The 22,824-nt window shown below is 37.0% G+C and overlaps 1 protein-coding gene across 10 annotated transcripts in view; it reads left to right on the plus strand.

Annotated features, from left to right (window-relative positions):
• Positions 1–22,824, plus strand: part of LOC122005767 (protein DETOXIFICATION 46, chloroplastic-like) — a 124,398-nt gene that overhangs the window by 64,076 nt on the left and 37,498 nt on the right. For all 10 annotated transcript variants that reach the window (XR_006118533.1, XR_006118534.1, XM_042560955.1 and 7 more), the window contains one exon: positions 4,614–4,752. Coding sequence is in view for 8 of the 10 variants with exons in the window: in XM_042560955.1 (XP_042416889.1) it covers positions 4,614–4,752 (139 nt within the window). In the remaining 2 variants the exon portion in view is untranslated. The remainder of the gene's footprint in view (positions 1–4,613; positions 4,753–22,824) is intronic.

Genomic DNA, 22,824 nt, shown 5'->3' on the forward strand with positions numbered 1-22,824 from the left:
TGGATTTGATCTTCAAGCGCAATGGTAAAGTTACTACTGGGTGACCTGAAGGTCACGGGTCCAAGTTACAAAAATAACCTCTTGCAATGCAGAATAAGACTGTGTATAATAAATTCTTCCCCGAGACTTGCATTGGTAGGTGCTTCTTGCACCAAGTTGCCTTTTTGTTTTTTTTTTGGATTTGATCTTCAAGATGATTTCGTTGAACTTCCTTCTAGAAGGTATGATTGCCACAACTAGGTTGCAAGAGGCAACTCAGTGTCGTACTTCTGGATCTAAAACACCAGAGAGATGAGGGTTCCTTCGGGCTATATATTTGTGTTTTGCATGGTCAAAAGATGTGGTAGAGCTGGAGTCAAAGGATTCATCACCTTGAAGGTACCCACATGGAGAGCTACAAGTTGGAGTTGGGATACACTCATATTCTATAACACTACTGGGAGTAGGAAAGGGCATTGTGGTTTTGGTGGTGGTGAGGTTCTAGTGCAAAATAGTTGGGGGATTAGGATATGTTGTAGGAGTGTCCATAAAAAGTGCACTGTTGATCTTCCAGTTAATCCTGTTTGCCTCTAGTGGGAAGACGCCTCTGTGCTAGTATCCAAAATGTGACTACATGACTCGGTTGCAAGTAGTTCTTCCACACTATATGGGTCTGACTTCTTAGGACTAGGATGTCTAAAAAATCATGTCTTAGCCATCCCGCCATTGTCTTGAGCAAACCAATCTACTAGTTTCTGTTCAGCAGCCTTCAGTAACCCAGAAATCGATAATATAAGATCCCTTATATGAAGCAGATCATTAGGGAATATCTGTGAGCCACTTCGTAGGTGCATACCTTTATAGGGGGAAATCCCTTATCTTTAGCTATAAGATCCTTTATTTCTCCTTTAGCTAATGATAACAGTTGTTCTTTCTGATGTTTGATCTGGATTGCATCAAGGCAATAGTTCTGTTGTCATGCAGTAATATGTAGGATAAACTATCTTCTCTAACGAACATGGTGATGTCTATTGATTGTGCCTGAGTTCAGTACGACTTCAAATATGCTATGCTTAACACAACCTAGGCAACTTTGCCCCCAACTCAACATGGATTTAGGCACTACTACCCCATGACTAGCAGACTCAAGTGACCAGGAAAAATAATATTAAAATTTTTAAAATCTTAGAACATAATTATCGGAGGCGTCCACGGGGCGTCGGTGGCGTCGCGAGCAAGGCGCGGGCGCGGGCGTGGGCGCTGGGTCGCGGGGCAGGGAAGCACTGTGCAAAATTATGATTTAAATAAATTAAACAATTCCTATTTAATTGAGATATTTTAAAGAGACTTTCATGAACCCTAATTAAATTATCTCAACAAAATATAAAAATTCAAAAAATTCTAAAAAAAATTTATATATAAAATATAAAAAATAAAAAAATATATTTAAAATTTAAAAAAATAATCAATTTTATTAAATAATATTCTGAAATTATTTTTACTATTTTAAAATTTTTAAAAATTCTAAAAAAATAATTTTTATAAAAATTCTATTAAATCAAATTTATATTCTTATATATATATTTTAATTATTTTATATTTTTTACTGATTTAATGTTTAAGTAAAATTACCGAAACCGTATCGGCACGGCACGATACGATACCGAAACCGTATCGTTCCGGTCTCGGACCGAAACCTCGGCACGGGTCGAAATTTTAAACCTTGGATTTAGGCACTACTACCCCATGACTAGCAGACTCAAGTGACCAGGAAAAATAATATTAAAATTTTTAAAATCTTAGAACATAATTATAGAAAAATCAGAAATATAAATTTAGGATGCAATATATTTTTTTTAAAAAAAATTATTTAGATTTTAATAAGATTTGAAATTTTTAAAATTATATTACTAAGAAAAAGGGGTATAACATATCTTGTTTTTAGAATTGTCTAAAAATCAAAATTGTCGAACTTTCTAGGTGTTATGTCCCTTGGATATTATGGTAGGGATAATTTGAGGCTTGTTGGGATTATAGAACCTCTCAATCTAGGGGGTTTGATTTCTTTTTATAAACTCAGTCGTAAACTTTATTTCATTATTCCAGTCATTTAAATACAACTACTGACGTTCCTTCCCGACAAAGGAAGAAAATAAATACTGAATAAGAAATGTTTTATTCTTACTATAAATAAAGATATTATACTGAATCCTACTGAAAATAAAATATACTCGACTTAAATAAAAATCAATTACTATAGCTGATTCAATTCTCTTGATATGCATCCTTTCTTTTAAATCTATTGTGCATGTATCTCTTGTATTTGATGGGCTTCATATTCTCTTTTGTTGTATGGGCCCACAAAATATGTTTGTCCGTAAACAATAAACATGAATGATGGGTAACGTTCCATGATAGCTACTGCATCTTCCCATGAATCCACATGGTTTGAGGAGCGCGGGTGGTTGTGATTGCATTGAGAGAAATTTCAACATCCTCGATGTGGTCTTGTTCAAATCCCTCAATCTAGAAAAGACGTTTACAATGGTGATGGGGAGTGTAAAGTTCATTACAATTAAAACAAAGGCCCTTGGCACGTCGTTCTTCCATTTCCTCTTGATTTAATTGTTTGATAAATGGCTACTTTGGTGGCTGGATGGGGGCGCATCATGATGTGACGGTAGATTCAGATCGTTTAGAGCGATGTTCATAAAGATGGGCAAAACTCATAGCCGATGTGAGATCTTTTGGTTGGTGAAGTTCAATTTCCATAGCGATGTGATCTTGGAGGCCACTAATAAATATTTGAACTTCTTGTTCTGATGATAAGAAACTTGCTCGTGCCGCCAATTGTTCGAACTTTCGCTGGAAGTTTTCCATGGATCTTGATTGTTGAAGTTTGGCAAGCTCGCCGAATTTGTTGTAAATAGGTGGCCCAAACCTCAGATTACACTGATATTTAAATTCCTTACATTGAATATGAGGTCAATTACGTTCTAATTTGATGAATCATAATTGGCCATCTCTCTCAAGATGGAACGAGGCTAAGCCAACTTTTTCTTCCTATGGAGTGCGTTGATGGTGAAAAAATGGTCACATTGATTGACCATCACAACGTGGGAAATCTAATTTTGAATGGTATATATGATGATCCCTCCTCATGGCCACTGTATCCTTTCGAGTGGTGCCCTTGTGGGTGCCGATCTCTTCACCTAGATGGATGTTGTGCAAGTGTAGCTTAGAGAAGCCTTTTGACAATTCCTCCAGTTGAGCGTGGATGAGTTGCTGCCAATTTTCATTAGTAGGTTTAACATTTTGGTAAATTTTGAGAAAACATCAAAGCATTGTTGAAGTGCTTGTGAGTCATCTATTACGATGAGCTCTTATACCAATTTGTTATGGCCCTTGGATATAGATCGCATAATAGGATGGTTTATCAACTGATTGGTGGAATCAATTTGTCTTCTTGCTTTTACGACCTTGACGACCTATGGTGGCATAGATAATATGAGTCTCGTTAGGATTAGAGAACCTCTTGATCTAGGAGGTTTGATTTCTTTTTGTAAACTCAGTCGTAATCTTTATTTCATTATTCCATCCATTTAAATACAACTACTGATATTCCTTCCCCACAAAGGAAGAAAACAATCACTGAATAAGAAAGATTATATTCTTATTAAAAATAAAGATACTAGACTCAACCCTATTGAAAATAAACTATACTCGACTTAAATAAAAATCAATTACAATAGCTAAATCAATTCTCTTGATATGCACCATTCTTTCTATATTTGTCGTGCGTGTATCTCGTGTATTTGATGGGCTCCATATTCTCTTTTATTGCATGGGCTTGCCCACGGTCCATAACACTAGGCTTGCGGACCAACCCATAGACCATGCTTAGCTTAACCATGGCTGCTCTACTGAATTCAAATACTTGTCCAAGATGCCATGCGCAAGCCTTCCCGTTCCTACCACTACCTATTTGACACCCCTCTGTGAGCCTGAAATCTATTGTACATCATGCAATGTGCTAAACAGAAATGGGAAGAAACTCATAATTTGTAACTCTCCAGGTTTTAGCAATAAGGATTGAAAAGATTGAAGCAGAAATTGTGTGAATAAAGGTGTCACTTCATTTGGCTCCGTGACATTACTAGTCCTTCACAAACAATCTCACTTTTTGTTAGCCACTTTGGTACACATTGCTGCAAATGAAAAAAAAAAGAAAACAAATTATTGGTGCTGCAATGGGGCGAAGGTAAGGTCTGACACCAACTTGAATTAGCAAGCATACATTATGGTATAATAATCTATTTTTCGGTTTATGATAACCTCTAATTATGAAATTAATTAGAATCTTTACACAGAGTATTTCATTTTGCTTCAATGACTAACTTCCTCATATCTATTATTTCTTTAATAGTATTCCATCAGCATAATCACAAATCCTTTTGCCTAAAATTTGAAATGCACTTAAAAATCCTGTAGCTTCCAAAGTTTCTGTGAAGACAATGATAATTTTGATAACCTTTTGATGTCATGCCCCCATAATCCAATGAATATAGAAGCTGAATGTTTGTATGTGAATTTTTAGTTCTAAAGTCTATTTTCTATCTACGCCATTGTCACAGTTTGGGCATGAAAGATTCTTGGGGGCCTTTGAAGGCTTTGATAGTAGCTAGTGCAGTGAATGGTTTTGGAGATTTTTTTCTTTGTTCTGTTTGTGGGTATGGCATTGCTGGAGCTGCATGGGCGACAATGTTATCACAGGTATGATAAGTTTAGTGTGCAACCATATCTAATTGTCGATATGCATACTTTTGTAGTACACAAGATAGCTTTTGACAAATTAAAAAAATATTTAACTGAAGTTGGTGTATGCATCATAAGGTTTTGATACATAATTATCTTGTGGCATTTAGTGATTATCAATGATTTTAGTTTCAACTGCTTGTACGTGTATTACAAATGCTATTGCCCCCTCGGATGGGTCTAGTGGCTAGCACATGAGGTGTTGCCACCATAAGGTCTGGGGTTCGAATCTCGGCTAAGCCGAGGTAAATGCCTCCCTTATGTGCTAGTCACTATTCCAAAGGCTAGTAGCCGCCCGTGATTTACCTCCTCCATGTTGGTCGGACGGGTTGGCGGGGGCGCTGGGGGCGAGCGTATTCGCCTTTTTGCCACCGTGTATTACAAATGCTATTGATCAAGACATTACTGTCATCAGAAGATGGATGAAATAAATTATCATCTATTTATATAAAATTAAAATAAATTATCAAGACAGACAGATTATTCATTCTTTGTGTTAGATTAGCTAGAGATTGATGGAAAGAGTAAAGTCAATCTTAATCACTTTTCTTATTTGTTTTATCTCAATCAAAATTTGATAGATTAGGTTCAATACTTCAGAACCTTTCCAATTAATCAGAAACAGAAAACAAGGAACCTCCAACCTGGTTGTTAAGATCACTGAACATTTGTATAAACATAATAAGCTATTTGGACCATCCAAATAGGATGGTTACATTTAGTCTGTCATGTGAACTAGAAAAACAGAATGAGTCAGGTTTTCTTTATATGCCATCATAAAAGGCAAATAACTATTATCAACCAGGGGGTTTTCATGACCCAGGATGCCCTTCCACTTATGACGAGGTACCGTATTTGGGAATTATATAATAAGTAGCAATAATAATTATAATAATAAATAACTCAAGATAAGCAGGAAAAGTTCAACAAAAATATATAAATATATTAATTTCTTTTGTTAAAATAGAATGAGTATATACTATAGCAAAATGTCAAACAAACAAAACAGAGTACATAAAACTAAATCAGCTAATCAATAGTTTGAGTATCTTTGAGCAACTTTATATACCAGTTGAAACCAACTCACTCCTCAAAATCAATCTTTGTTTGCAAAACTTGAGGCTAAGGAAAATCGTATGCACAAATCACTATATGGGTAAACAAAAAATGTGTATGAATTTAATCTAGATTGTGTTAAAAAAAATTAGAGCATCACAATTTTAGAGTTCCTATATGGGACTTCTATTTTAATAAAATGACATTCTATTTTCATTTTTGCTTATTCATCACTAATTAATATTACATGTTCATGCACAAGGAACATGTAAATGAATCCAAGGATTGGTTTACCCATCTTAAATATATATTAAGGATATGAAGATCTATAACTCGTCAATAAGTAATAATACAAGTAATAAAAGAATTTAAAAATCTTAAGATTAACCAAACATGATAAAAACAAAATCTAAAAATTAACTAAAATTCAAGGTTGATAGATTCATTCTTGATCTAGCTACCTCAATCATGGTTTGCAATCTTGTAACGTGTTGGGCGAAACAATCGAAATGATTGAAACATATCATTCCGATAAATGATTGAAACTTGTTGCTACATGGTAGGAGCAACCCTCCTTGTCATTGTGTCAATCATGTCAAGTGTTCATTAGTATTGTTTCATGCCACACACAACACCCTTTGACATGCTACAGATGCGGTCAAGATAAATTGAGATACTTTATTTTTTTTAACTTGTCTCCCATACAAGATAATGTCAAAATCGCACCATTGTAGATAGAAAACCGAGTTTGAAATTAAGTATATAGTTGTCTTATTTTCTTCTTCATTTTATTCCTCCTTCCACCTCCAATTTGCCACTAACAATATATATTGGAATGTTGGTTCGATACCAAAATAATAGAGTTCCAGTTAAAAATCTAAACTTCAACATGGTGCGAGATTTTGAACCATGATCTCAGTACAACCAAAGTTGCGTTACTTAATTTCTGTTACCAACACCCAACTATTAATTCCCCATCTTAGATCAAATATACTAACATAAATACCTTAAAATAGAAATATAATAAAATCAAATGTTTGCTCCGTAAATTTCCTCAGTCGATGAATAATGTAGGTGTTCCAATGATATGAAACACCCAAGACAATTAGATCTAAATAACAAAATCATTTGTCTAAAATAGGTGACTTTCCTAATACCAACAATGTAATTACTCACTGAATCCTTACTCCAAATTGATCAAAATTGGTTTGTTGGGCATGGCTGAGTTGAAACTATGTCTTGGATAGAAGGCAACAAATGACTAATGGTAGCTTCGCTCAATGGATAGAATCTGATGGTGGTGCTGCAATGCACTAACAATAGGGAAGAAGGGAGAGAGAGCAAGGTGAGAGGGGAACAAGAGCAAAGTAAAAAAAAAAAGATGGTGGTGATGATAGGGTGCGTTGGTTGGCGGTGGTGGGATGTCTGACTTAACAAAATAGGGGAAAGAGAAGAAAAGAAAAATAGAAGAGTGGAAAATGTGAAACATGAATCTCCACTCCTTAGATAGATGAAACACAAATAAGACATGCTCACCTCTTGCAAAGACTAGCATTCAATGTTAAAGGACCTAAAACTTTGTACCCTTCCCACCGAAATCCCCTCCAAAACTCTTCTTGTATTCCCTTTAACCCTTTTGTATTTTTTTAGAAACCATACAATACATCTAAAATCTTGACAATTAACGTAACTCCAGAGACATGCATTGTGAATAGGTTCAACTAGAAGTCAAAAATAAAATTATAATGCTGCCTGAACATCCATATAGCAAACAAGGATTCAGAAGACGAGAACATGTAACCAACAAAATTAAGAGAACTAAAGTATCCACTCATCACATGTCACTGACTCATGATAAAGATACCCAACATCCTATTGCAGAGAATGACATAAACAAAAGAGAAACCGTCAGGTGTGCACTACTTGGTGCGAGCTCGCTCATCCATTAAGACCCTCTGTCTCCTCATTTCCTGCACCATATGTAACTAGTGAGTCTAAAGACTTAGCAAGTTCAACATTTTAATACAAGCAATAAATATATATGTTCACATGCAATTCAATATATGTCTTTAAGAAATGTAACTTGAGCAAATAAAATTTAGACCTTGCTGGCATCAACTTCAATAGCATCAAACTTTTTTACTTTTACTTCATCCTTAAACATGAGAATATTTAAGAGTGTTCAGGTGTCCCTTTCTATCTCCACCTCTGTTCGTTTGACTAAACATTTACCATATCACTAGGTTTGGCAGTGTTCACCAGTATCCTCCAAGACAGATTTCACCACCCCTTTTACCTTTATTTTGGTGAGAATTCCGGTATCCTCTAATCCAGACTCCTCTATTTTGGTAAGAATTCCGGTGTCCTCTAAGCCAAACTTCTCTGTTTTGTATGAATTCCGATATCCTCTAAGTTGGACTCCTCTGTTTCTGTAAGAATTCCAATATTCTCTAAGCGGACTCCTCTGTTTTGGTAAGAATTCTGGTATCCTCTAAGTCGGACTCCTTACTCGTCAAAATTGCCCCAACCCATTTCATACTATTCTTCATTTGATTTGATGGTGTCACCAAAGAAACATATGACAGATTGAGAATCCCCTTAATTTGAGCATAGGAAATAGTGAAGCAAATAATTACTAATTTCAAACATAAACTTAATTTTCAATTAATTATGAAGTTACATCGGTTATTTGGTCTATCAATTTCTTGCCAAAGAAGTCCAGGAACTCACCAATTTGGTAAGCTAAATAATTACGCAACTATTAATTAACCAAATGGATCGATCCATAAGTCATTGCATCACACCATTGATTAACTGCATTGGTTAACTCGTTGATTAACTTATTAACTAAATAGACTACATGCCATTCAATTAGTTACTCAATAATCATATGAGATATAATTAATCTTTTAACTAAGTAATAAACTTATAACGTCTAATCAGTTAAGGAACTCTAATCCGAATTCGATTTAATTAATTACTCCATTAAATAAAACTATTAATACATGCCATCCAATTTCTTAATAAATCAATTAATTACTTGCTCGACCCATTAAACATGTAATTAATCAGATTATTAGTTAATGAAATCAATCACACACTAATCAATCTCAATCAATTATGGATCACCTATTAGTTCACGCACCATGTAATCAATCTAGGAAAAATAAATTATAAACAATTAAATCTGCAATCAAGACTAGGTTATAATTCCATCAACTAATTACATAGCTGACCTATTAAGCTATCCATTAATAAATTAAACTTGATTAACGGTTTGATTCAAATGAATAGAATAAACCTTCGATCAACTAAAGAAATAAATCCTAGTTTTAATTCATCAAGCAACTATTCAATTTCTTCTCATAGTTAAAAGATGTATTAATCCATTACTAACTAGTATTCAAGTGTTAAATCAACTGATGCACCTTAACCAAACTCTCACGAGACAAACAAATACGAGCATCATGGTCCATATCATCGTTTAAAATCTCGACTCGTGCTGAGGTTTCGGTTATGGACCGGAACGATACAGTTTGATATCGTATCACATTATACCGATATGGTTTTGGTATTTTTTAAATCTATAATATATTAATTAAAAATAAAATATTTAACATAAATATTTAAAATATAAAAATAATCTGGAAATAATTATGAAAATAGATAGATAAATAAATAAAAAATTTATTATATTTTTTTATTATTAAAATAAATTAATTAGATAATTTTATTAGGGTTTGATAAAGCCAATTTATATTTTCCCTATCATAGCTAGGAGTTGATTAAAACAATTTACCTAAGTTTTAATTAAAAAAACCCACTTGCGCGAGAAAGTCGCGGCTGTGGGTTCACACGATTCCGGTGCGGTTGCGGGGATCGTGTGCCCCCTTTGCAGCTGTCGCGGTGTCGTGTGACGCCTCCGGTATAGACGCGGGGGTCGCACGACACCTCCACGACGACTTCAGAGTCGCACAACGCCTCTCTGTTGTCACGAGGCCTGGTATCGGGGCCGTGTTGGTGCCAGTTTATGGGCAAAATGACATGTTTTGCCCGTTTCGACTAGTTCGGCACGGTATTTTAATCCCTGGTCCATATCATAAAGTCATTAGAACTTCGTCGAATCATCGTAAAATAAGGAAAAAGAAAAGAATCGTATTCGTTGCCAATAAACGTGCATCGAATATTAAAACCTATGTAATGTGATCCATATAGTGTAGTAAACAAATGTTAGAAATTTTACCTTAACATTTTACGTATGAAAAAAAATCGAGTGAAGCGTAGGAGTGCGATAGGAGATGATCCGACCACCTTCCTGTTCAACTTTCCCCTAAGGTTTCTCTATGGGTGAGGGAGGCGGCACAAGGTAGAAGAAAAACCCTAAAATTCTTCCTCCCCCTTCTCCCTTTTCTATTCAACCGAACCCCTCCCTTCTCGCCCAATAACCCCCATATATATAAAATACTAGGGTATACATGTTGGTTGCAAATTGGGCCAGGCTCGTAACTTCATTATTTAAAATATTGATTTATCAGGCCCGTTAGTATGTAATTACTCCAAATAAATAAATTTCATTTTTTTTTAACACTACAATTCCTCTCCTTAAATAGATTTCATCCTCAAAATTTTAAACTTACTGAATAGCTCCAGGTAATGACTCCTCATGTCAGCCTCGACCTCCCAAGTAGCCTCCTTGTCAGAGTGATTCAGACACTTGACTTTGACCATTCCTAAGATCTGCATAGGCCTCTTCTCGTAGGATACACTTGACGTAAGCTGCAATGACTCATAATTCAGTACATACGAAGGGTTCAACATGTACTTCCTAAGCATCGACATGTGCAACACATTGTGCACTCCTGCCAGGTTCGACAGTAAAGGTATTCTATATGCCAATATCCCGACTCTATCTAGAATCTCAAATGACCAAATGAACCTCGGGCTGAGCTTGCCCTTCATCCCAAATCGCATAACACCCCTTATGGGCGTTATCTTCACGAAGACATGACCACCAACCACAGACTCGAGGTCTCTCCTCCTTTTATCTGCATAACTCTTTTGCCTACTCTGAGCAATCTTTATCTGATCTTGAATTTTGACTACTATAGCTGTTGTCTGTTGTACGAGATCCGGGCCCATCTCAGCCCTTTTCCCTATTTCGTCCCAATGTAGAGGAGATCTGCACTTCCGTCCATATAAGGGTTCGTATGGAGCCATGCTTATAGTTGACTGAAAGTTGTTATAGGTGAACTTCACCAGCGGTAACTTCTTCTCCCAACTTCCCGGATAGTATATCACGCATGCTTGGAGTAGATCCTCCAGAATCTGTATCACCCTTTCAGATTGGCCGTCTATCTGTGGATGAAACGTTGTACTTTACAATAGCTTCGTCCCCATGGCCGAATGGAGACCCTTCCAGACAGACGAAGTGAAGCGTGGGTCTCTGTCTGACACTATAGAGACTGGAATGCCATGCAATCTGACTATCTCCCTAATATAACTTTGCATCATGGAGAAGGTCATCTTCACTAGCAGAAAATGTGTAGACTTGGTGAAACGATCAATTATCACCCATATAGCATTGGATCCTCTCTTTGTCCTTGGTAACCCAACTACGAAGTTCATCGTGATATTCTCCTACTTCCACTCGGGAATAGGAAGTGACTTAAGCATTCTTGCCGGTCTTTGGTGTTCAGCCTTAACTTGCTCGCATGTGAGACACTGAGATACAAAACGTATAACATCTCGTTTTATACTTGACCACTAATACAACTGTTGTAGGACATCTTCGTACTCCCTAGATGAATGGAATACGGGGTGGAATGAGCCTCAGTCATCACGTCGACTCGCAAGGTATTCGACCCTGGCACCCAGAGATGACCTCTGAACTTAATGATGCCATCCTCAACTGTGGTTCCTCTAGTTCACCGCAAAACCGTTATTTTGAAACCTCAAGCTAGCCCGGATCCGCAATATCCGTCGCATCCGAGAGTGTCAAGTGTACACAGATCCACAAATTTCTTATTCATTTTTGCCCACTTATAGGCATTTTATACCGTAATACCAAGAGTGAACATCATCATCGTCCACGCCAAGTCACAACGCATTTTCATCTTCTCTCAAGTCAAGTCCGACCTCTTATCTCCAATGGTTGATCAATCTACCCTTCGATTCAAATCAATTTAATTTAACGAATCTCTATTCATTGCATTGAACAATAATCAAATCGAGTCCAACTCTCATCACAACTAATCCTCTTCCATCATACTAATCTCCATCTGCCCTAAACCCTTTAGAAAAATAAGCAAGTATACACATCATTCTACCAAGGAGATCCAACATCACCAGTGACTATGATAATGCTCCTCGACATCTAAATCGATCAATCGGGCGCCATCCCTCTAATCAATCGCCTAACCCAAGTAGACTCACTCTAATCAAACGAGCTCAATATCTCATATCGACTTATTTACCATGTCTCACTATCAAGAATGATATCACTCCGAGGGATCTCACATCACCACATCCCTCAACATACCCATTCCTTTACCACCATTTACGGGAACCATGATGACTTCAGGTCCAAGGACTGATAGTCATACTAATAGTCACATAAGAAAGTATATGACACTCATATAACGATTCATGATATTTTTTCATGGCGGGTCATTCAGTATACATTCTCCAATGCATACCCATGTGTCAACTTGATATCTAATATCCATGACTTGTGAGATCAAGTCATCGAGTTGACCTACATGCTAGTCTCATTGACTAGGAATGATTAAGAGTAGTGTTCTCTATATCATTTCATTATCAATTCAACCAATCGATTGATATAGATAAGAACCTTCTACTCAAGGACGCTATTATACTCAGTTATTTGACACCAATACAAGTAAGTATAATAACCATAAAGAAATGTCTTTATATATATATATATATATATATAGGAATATGATACATCGAGTCCATACAACAATCATCACATGATCGGCTCTAGGGCTCTCACTAACATTTTCAGAGGTTTCTGTACTTTTAACTGTGACACAACTGCTGTCTTCTAGCTCAGAGTATTTGCAACGACATTAGCTTTTCCCGGATGGTAACTAATGTCACAATCGTAGTCCTTTACAAGCTCTAACCAACATCTCTGCCTTATGTTCAGTTCTTTGTGTGAAGAAGTATCTGAAACTCTTATGATCAATGAATATCTTGCACTTCTCACCGTACAAGTAGTGTCTCCAGATTTTTAAAGCAAAAACCACTGCCGCTAATTCAAGGTCATGAGTCAGGTAGTTCTCATGGAACTTCAATTGTCTGGACGCATAGGCATTAACCCTCTCATGCTGCATTAAAATTGTGCCCAAACCTAGCTTCGAAGCATTGGTAAACAACACAAAGTCCCCTTGCCATATGGGCATGGCTAACACTGGTGTTGTTATAAGTACTTGCTTCAATTCATCTAAGCTCTTTTAACAGTTTGTCTCCCACTCATACTTAGCATTCTTATTTGTCAACACGGTCAGTGGTACCACAATGCTCGAAAATGCCTTGATGAATTTCCTATAATAGCCCGCTAAGCCTAAGAAGTTGCACATCTCGGATGCATTTCTAGGCACCTTCCATTCTTTCACTGCCTCTACCTTCGTCGGATCAACTTCTACCCATTCCTTCGAAATGATGTGGCCTAGGAATGCTACCCGCTCTAGCCAAAACTCGCACTTACTAAACTTTGTATACAATTTCCGGTCTAGCAGAATCTATAGTGCTGTCCTCAAATGTCGTCTATGCTCCTCTCTATCTTTGGAATATATCAGTATGTCAACTATGAGGGCAATGACAAACATGGTTCTTGAGATTCATGAAGACTGCCGGAGCATTTGTAACTCCGAATGACATCATTAGAAACTCATAATACCTATATCAAGTTCGGAAGGCGGTCTTATGCACATTCGCTTCCTTTATCTTCAGCTGATGATATCCTACTTGGAGGTCTATCTTTGAGAATACTGTGACTCCCTGCAATTGATCGAATAGGTCCTCGATTCTTGGTAGTGGGTACTTATTTTTCACTGTGACGTTGTTTAACTCCCGATTGTCAATACAAAGTTTCATGCTATCGTCCTTCTTGACGAACAGGACTGATGCACCCCACGGGGAGAAACTAGGGCGAATGAAGCCCTTCTCCATCAGCTCCTGAATTTGTTCCTTCAACCCCTTCATCTCTGTAAGTGCTAATCGATACGGTGCCTTAGAAATTAGCATTGTGCCTGGCATAAGATCAATAGAAAACTCCATCTCTCTCTCGGGTGGGCCGGCAACATCGTTGGGGAAAACATCAGGAAACTCCCTAACAACCTCTACCTCTCCCAATCATGGACTGTCTGCGGTAGGGGTTGAAATCAAACTGGCTAAGAAATCCTGACAGCCTTAAAGAATGAGTTTCCTTGCCCAAATGCAGGATATCACTGAGTGCAAGGCCAAGCATCTCGATGCCTCAAATAAGAACTGCTCTCTTCCATTTGGTCTGATCAATACCGACCTCTGTTGATAGTCAATCAATGTCCCATTCTCTGACATCCAATCCATTCTGAGTATAACATTGAACTCCGACATTGGCAATATAATAAGATCGGCATAAACTGTGTGACCGTGTAATTCAAGCTCAAGGTCCTTGACCATGCTAATAGACCAGAGTTCTTCTCTTGATGGGACTGTCACAGTATACCCCCCAGTAAGTTTAGCCGTTTGAATGTCTCTACGTTTCACCAGGGACTCATATATGAAAGAATGAGTAGTCCGGGAATCTAATAACGCCTTAGTGGCTGCCCTTGCTATGAGGATTCTCCCTGTACACTAGATATCATCCACCATGCTAACTCTCCTAATGATTTCATGAATGCGTAATAATGACATAAAGTAAATAGATTCATGCATTAATCATTGCAAAAATTTTCGCTCTACTAAATTAATGCTGCTGAATAAGTATACCTATAACGAGTGTTGTGTCTGGATTTGCTTCCTCGACATGCATCACGTATAGTTGCCCTGAAGTGGATTGCTTCAACTGTGGTCAATCCTTCGATATGTGTTTAGTAGCTCCGCATTTGAAGCACTTGTTTGAACCCCACATACATGTACCATGCCAGCCTTGCACTCCTTGCATAAAGACTTTTCCTCAGTGTTAGGGGTGACGGGCTTATGAGGTTGCTGCTCCTGAGGTCTCGGTGACACTCTGAATAGTGCCTTCCCTTGTTGTTGCTGCACTGGTGGTGGTCTCTTCCTCTGCATCTCAAAAGTAATGTCCTTCAGAACCTGCTCTACTCGGAAGGCCTGAGAAATCGCAGTGGAGTACTTAGTAGGGTCTGCCATCATAATATCACGGTGGATAGTCGGTCGTAGTCCATCCATAAAATGCCTCAGCTTTGACCACATCCTTAGCAATTAGGGGCACGAAGTGGCACCCTCGATCCAACTTCCTTACATACTCAGCTACAGATAAGTTCCCCTGCCTTAAGTTCATAAACTCCCGCATAATCTGAGAGCATACATTTGTGGTGAAATATATAGAATACCTCCTTAAATCCGTCCCACGACAGAGTATTCATTATCAACAGACAGCTCTGCTCCTTCCCACCATAATAATGCATCCTCTTTCTGTAAATAAGTAGCACACCTAACCCTGTCAGCATCACCAAGGGCCATAAACTTGAATATCACCTCTATAGATCGAATCCATCCGTCATCAACTAGTGGGTCAGTTGTTCCCGTAAAGTCTTTCGGATCTATCTTCTCGAAGCGCTCATACACCACATCGGGCCTCACTATACGAGCAGTCTCAGCATGCGACTCCAACAACCACGCCATCCCTTGGAGCACTCGATCCCCAATGTCTGACAACGATGGCTGGGAAAATGGAGGAGGTGGTGCCTCCTCATGCCTCTCCTTCCCCATCCACCCTATTCCTCCTTTCATATCATCTAGGAGGCATCTCTGTATACAACCAAAACCAGTGCATAAACCACATGTATTTTCAAATTAAAAGACATCACATTAGTTAAATTATTAAATTTCTCAGAGTAAATTGTTAAACATTTAAAATCACCTGGGGTTAAAACTTACAAACTTTAAGACTTGACTTCTTGGGCTCCTCGCAACCGGCAGTAGGCACACCCTTTATCAAGAACATGCTCTAATACCAAATTGAAATGACTTAAAACTCTATACTCTTCCAACCAAAATCCCCTTCAAAACTCTTCCCTGAATTCCTTTTAACCCTTTTTTGAATTTTTTTAGAAACCGTACAATACATCAAAAATCTCGACAATTAGTGCAACTCTAGAGTCGTGCATTTCGAACAGGTTCAACTAGAAGTCAAAAATAAAATAATAATACTACCTGAACATCCAAATAGCAAACAAGGATTCAAAAGACGAGAACATGTAACCAACAAAACTAAGGGAACTAAACGATCCACTCATCACATGCCATTGACTCATGATAAAGATACCCAACATCCTAATGCGGAGAACGACATAAACAAAAAGAGAGGTCATCGGGTGTGCATTACCTGGTGCAAGCTCGCTCATCCATCAAGATGCTCCGTCTCCTCATTTCCTGCACCATATGTTACTAGTGAGTCTAAAGACTCAGCAAGTTCAACATTTTAATACAAACAATAAATATATATGTTCACATGCGGTTCAATATATGTCTTTATGAAATGTAACTTGAGCAAATAAAATTTAGACCTTGTTGGCATCAACTTCAATAGCATCAAATTTTTTACTATCACTTCATCCTTAAACATGAGAATATTTAAGAGCATTCAGGTCATTGAATGTGGTCCCTTTCTACCTCCACCTCTGTTCGTTTGACCAAACATTTACCATATCACTATGTTTGACAGTGTTCATCGGTATCCTCTAAGCCGGATTTCATCATCCCTTTTACCTTTGTTTTGGTGAGAATTTCGGTGTCCTCTAAGCCAGACTCCTCTATTTTGGTAAAAATTTTGGTGTCCTCTAAGCCGGACTCCTTTATTTTGGTAAGAATTCCGATATCCTCTAATCAAAGAAACATATGACAGATTGAGAATCCCCTTAATTTGAGCATAGGAAATATTGAAGCAGATAAGTACTAATTTCAAACAAAAACTTAATTCTCAATTAATTATGATGTTACATTGGTTATTTGGTTTATTGATTTTTCACCAAAGTCCAAGAATTTGATCAAACAATTAATTGTTCTATAAACTCACCCATTTGGTGAGCTATATAATTACGCAACTATTAATTAACCAAATGGATCGATCTGTAAGCCATTGCATCACACCATTGATTAACACATTGACTAATTAACTAAATAGATTACATGCCATTCAATTAGTTACTCAATAATCATATCAGATATAATTAATCTTTTAACTAAGTAATCAACTTATAACGTCTAATCAGTTAAAGAACTCTAATCCAAATTCGATTTAATTAATTACTCCATTAAATAAAATTATTAATACATGCCATCCGATTTCTTAATAAATCAATTAATTACCTGCTCGACCCAATAAACTTGTAATTAATCAGATTATTAGTTAACGAAATCAATCACACACTAATCAATCTCAATCAATTATGGATTACCTATTAGTTCACCCACCATGTAATCAATCTAGGAAAAATAAATTATAAACAATTAAATCTGCAATCAAGACTAGGTTATCATTCCATCAGCTAATTACATAGTTGACCTATTAAGCTATCCGTTAATAAATTAAACTTGATTAACGGTTTGATTCAAATGAATAGAATAAACCTTCGGTCAACTAAAGAAATAAATCCTAGTTTTAATTAATCAAGCAACTATTCAATTTCATCTCATAGTTTAAAGATGTATTAATCCATTACTAACTAGTATTATTCAAGTGTTAAATCAATTGACGTAAACCTTAACCAAACTCTCAAGAGACAAACAAATACAAGCAACATGGTCCATATCATAAAGTCCTTAGAACTTCGTCGAATCATCGTAAAATAAGGAAAAAGAAAAGAACCGTATTCGTGATTGAAAGCCAATGCGATGAATGAAGGCCAATGCGTTAGAACTTTTGAAAATTGTGTGATCAAATCAATTACTACCCCATTGTGACATGCTAACACTTTTGTTAACGGGTGACTCATATTTGGATGAAGGCCAATGCGATGGATGTCATGGAAGAAAAATCTGATAAGATTTTTCGTAATGGAATTCTGTTGCGATTTTATATAACAGAATTCTATTACGGTTTTTTATAACAGAATTTTGTTGTAATTTTTCATAACAAAATTTTGTTACGAATTTATCGGGTCTGGGGTTTATGCATTATTTATACGGGTCATTGTAAACCTATTGTACAACAACAATCACAAGAATCATTAGATGTGATTCCTTGTGTAGAGAAAATTCGAATAAAGCTTCGACCATTTTATGGAGTAGGCACGTCGTCGAACCACGACAACTCTTCTTTTTTTTTCTTCTTCTCCTTTCTCGTGTTTGCTTTCCTTTTGTAAGTCTTTGTCTTGTTGCTCTGCGCGATCTCTTTTCTCTTTTCCTCTTCTTCCGCGCTTTAGAAGTTGAGAGGTGTTGCCCTCTCTTTGCGCAACAATTGGTATCAGAGCTACAGGTTTTGTCAGATTTCTTCAACAAGTCGAGGACGACTTCTGTGAAGTTTGATATGGTGAAATTTGACGGAACCGAAAACTTCGGATCATGGTAGAGAAGACTCAAGGATTTGTTGGTGCAACAAAGCATGGTGAAGGCACTAGGAGAAAGGAAATCGAAAAACATGGAGAGATCAGATTGGGAAGAACTTCAGGTAAAGGCAGTAGCAATAATCAGGGTTTGTTTTACAGATGATGTGATGTATCATGTCATGGACGGAGGAGTCACCGGTGGCAGTTTGGCAAAAGCTGGAAAACCGGTACATGTCAAAGTCATTGACAAACAAGCTGTATCTCAAGTAGAAATGATTCGAGCTGAAGATGACAGAAGGAACCGATCTGAGCCAACACATCAACGTATTCAATTAGATTGTGAGTGGCCTGAAGCGTGTTGATGTGAAGATTGAAGACAAGGACAAGGCGCTAATGTTGTTGAATTCTCTATCTTCATCTCCTACGTATGAGAATTTGGTTACTACTTTGATATGAGGTAAGGAAACTCTTAAATTGACGGAGATCGCGGGTGCGTTGCTAGGTTTTCACCAAAGGAAGAAAACAAGCGGTGAAGTTTCTTAGGGAGAAGGACTTCTGGTAAATAGCAACTAAGAGCGTGGTAGGAGCAAATCTCAACATGGATCGGGTAACAACAACAAGGCTCGTTCTAAATCGAGAAGGAAGAAGGTGATCACGTGCTACAAATGTGGAGGCAAAGGTTATATCAAGAGAGATTGTCCAGAGATAAAGAAACATGTTGCAGAGAACAAAGGTAGTTCGGCAAAGTCTGCAAACATAATTGAAGAAGAAAATTTAGAGAGTCGTGATGGAGATATGCTATCAATTATGTCGAGCTCGGAGCAGCTGACAGATGCATGGATTTTAGACTCTGCATGTTTATATCATATGACTCCAAACAAGAATTGATTTGACACCTATATGGCAGTGGATTTTGGTTCAATGTTGATGGGAAACGATGCGTCATGCAAAGTTATCGGCATAGGAACATTAGAATCAAGATGTTTGATGGTGTGATCAGAACTTTATGTGATGTCAGATATATACCAGAGCTAAGGAAGAACTTGATCTCACTAGGCACACTGGATGATATTGGTTGTAATTACAAATCAGTGAGTGGGGTAATGAAAGTCAGCAAAGGAGCTCTGACGGTAATGAAAGGACAAAAGGTAGCAGGAAAGATTGAGAATCCCCTTAATTTGAGCATAGGAAATATTGAAGCATATAAGTACTAATTTCAAACAAAAACTTAATTCTCAATTAATTATGATGTTACATTGGTTATTTGGTTTATTGATTTTTCACCAAAGTCCAAGAATTTGATCAAACAATTAATTGTTCTATAAACTCACCCATTTGGTGAGCTATATAATTACGCAACTATATAATTAACCAAATGGATCGATCTGTAAGCCATTGCATCACACCATTGATTAACACATTGACTAATTAACTAAATAGATTACATGCCATTCAATTAGTTACTCAATAATCATATCAGATATAATTAATCTTTTAACTAAGTAATCAACTTATAATGTCTAATCAGTTAAGGAACTCTAATCCAAATTCGATTTAATAATTACTCCATTAAATAAAATTATTAATACTTGCCATCTGATTTCTTAATAAATCAATTAATTACCTGCTCGACCCAATAAACATGTAATTAATCAGATTATTAGTTAACGAAATCAATCACACACTAATCAATCTCAATCAATTATGGATTACCTATTAGTTCACCCACCATGTAATCAATCTAGGAAAAATAAATTATAAACAATTAAATCTGCAATCAAGACTAGGTTATCATTCCATCAACTAATTACATAGTTGACCTATTAAGCTATCCGTTAATAAATTAAACTTGATTAACAGTTTGATTCAAATGAATAGAATAAACCTTCGGTCAAGTAAAGAAATAAATCCTAGTTTTAATTAATCAAGCAACTATTCAATTTCATATCATAGTTTAAAGATGTATTAATCCATTACTAACTAGTATTATTCAAGTGTTAAATCAATTGATGTAAACCTTAACCAAACTCTCAAGAGACAAACAAATACAAGCAACATGGTCCATATCATAAAGTCCTTAGAACTTCGTTGAATCATCGTAAAATAAGGAAAAAGAAAAGAACTGTATTCGTGATTGAAAGCCAATGCAATGGATGAAGGCCAATGCGTTAGAACTTTTGAAAATTGTGTGATCAAATCAATTACTATCCCATTGTGACATGCTAACATTTCTGTTGACGGGCGACTCATATTTGGATGAAGGCCAATGCGATGGATGTAATGGAAGAAAAATCTGTTAAGATTTTTCGTAATGAAATTCTGTTGCGATTTTATATAACAGAATTCTGTTACGGTTTTTTATAACAGAATTTTGTTGTGATTTTTCATAACAAAATTTTATTACGAATTTATCGGGTCTGGGGTTTGCGCATTATTTATACGGGTCATTGTAAACCTATTGTACAACAACAATCACAAGAATCATTAGATGTGATTCCCTTGTGTAGAGAAAATTCGAATAAAGCTTCGACCATTTTATGGAGTAGGCACGTCGTCGAACCACGACAACTCTTTTTTTTTTTTCTTCTTCTCCTTTCTCGTGTTTGCTTTCCTTTTGTAAGTCTTTGTCTTGTTGCTCTGCGTGATCTCTTTTCTCTCTTCCTCTTCTTCCACGCTTTAGAAGTTGAGAGGTGTTGCCCTCTCTTTGCGCAACAATTGGTATCAGAGCTATAGGTTTTGGCGGATTTCTTCAACAAGTCGAGGACGACTTCTGTGAATTTTGATATGGTGAAATTTGACGGAAACGAAAACTTCGGATCATGGTAGAGAAGAGTCAAGGACTTGTTGGTGCAACAAGGCATGGTGAAGGCACTAGGAGAAAGGAAATCGAAAAACATGGAGAGATCAGATTGGGAAGAACTTCAGGTAAAGGCAGTAGCAATAATCAGCCTTTGTTTTACAGATGATGTGATGTATCATGTCATGGACGGAGGAGTCACCGGTGTCAGTTTGGCAAAAGCTGGAAAGCCGGTACATGTCAAAGTCATTGACAAACAAGCTGTATCTCAAGCAGAAATTATTCGAGCTGAAGATGACAGAAGGAACCGATCTGAGCAAGCACATCAACGTATTCAATTAGATTGTGAGCGGCCTGAAGCGTGTTGATGTGAAGATTGAAGACGAGGACAAGGCGCTAATGTTGTTGAATTCTCTATCTTCATCTCCTACGTATGAGAATTTGGTTACTACTTTGATATGAGATAAGGAAACTCTTAAATTGGTGGAGATCGCGGGTGCGTTGCTAGGTTTTCACCAAAGGAAGAAAACAAGCGATGAAGTTTCTCAGGGAGAAGGACTTCTGGTAAATAGCAACCAAGAGCGTGGTAGGAGGAAATCTCAACATGGATTGGGTAACAACAACAAGGCTCGTTCTAAATCGAGAAGGTAGAAGGTGATCAGGTGCTACAAATATGGAGGCAAAGGTTATATCAAGAGAGATTGTCCAGAGATAAAGAAACATGTTGCAGAGAACAAAAGTAATTCGACAAAGTTTGCAAACATAATTGAATAAGAAAATTTAGAGAGACGTGATGGAGATATGCTATCAGTTATGTCGAGCTCGGAGCAGCTGACAGATGCATGGATTTTAGACTCTGCATGTTCATATCATGACTTCAAACAAGAATTGGTTTGACACCTATAGGGCAGTGGATTTTGGTTCAGTGTTGATGGGAAACGATGCGTCATGCAAAGTTATCGGCATAGGAACATTATAATCAAGATGTTTGATGGTGTGATCAGAACTTTATGTGATGTCAGATATATACCAGAGCTAAGGAAGAACTTGATCTCACTAGGCACATTGGATGGTATTGGTTGTAATTACAAATCAGTGAGCGGGGTGATGAAAGTCAGCAAGGGAACTCTGACGGTAATGTAAGGACAAAAGGTAGCAGGAAATATCTACAAGTTGATAGGGATTATAGTTGTAGGTGGAGTCTGAATCCGGCAATAGCACATGCGACTAGGGCATATGGGTGAACGTGGGATGCTAGAACTTTACAAGAGAGATCTGTTGAAGGGTGTCAAGACATATAAGCTTGAATTCTGCAAATTCTGTATTCTTGGGAAATAGAGCAAAGTGCAATTCAAGATGGTAACAAACAAGACGAAAGAGATTCTGGACTATGTACATACGTATCTCTGGACCAGCCAGTGTAACATCACGTGGAGGGCACTT

The sequence above is a fragment of the Zingiber officinale genome, chromosome 7B (assembly GCF_018446385.1).
Source record: "Zingiber officinale cultivar Zhangliang chromosome 7B, Zo_v1.1, whole genome shotgun sequence".
Taxonomy (NCBI): Eukaryota; Viridiplantae; Streptophyta; class Magnoliopsida; order Zingiberales; family Zingiberaceae; genus Zingiber; species Zingiber officinale.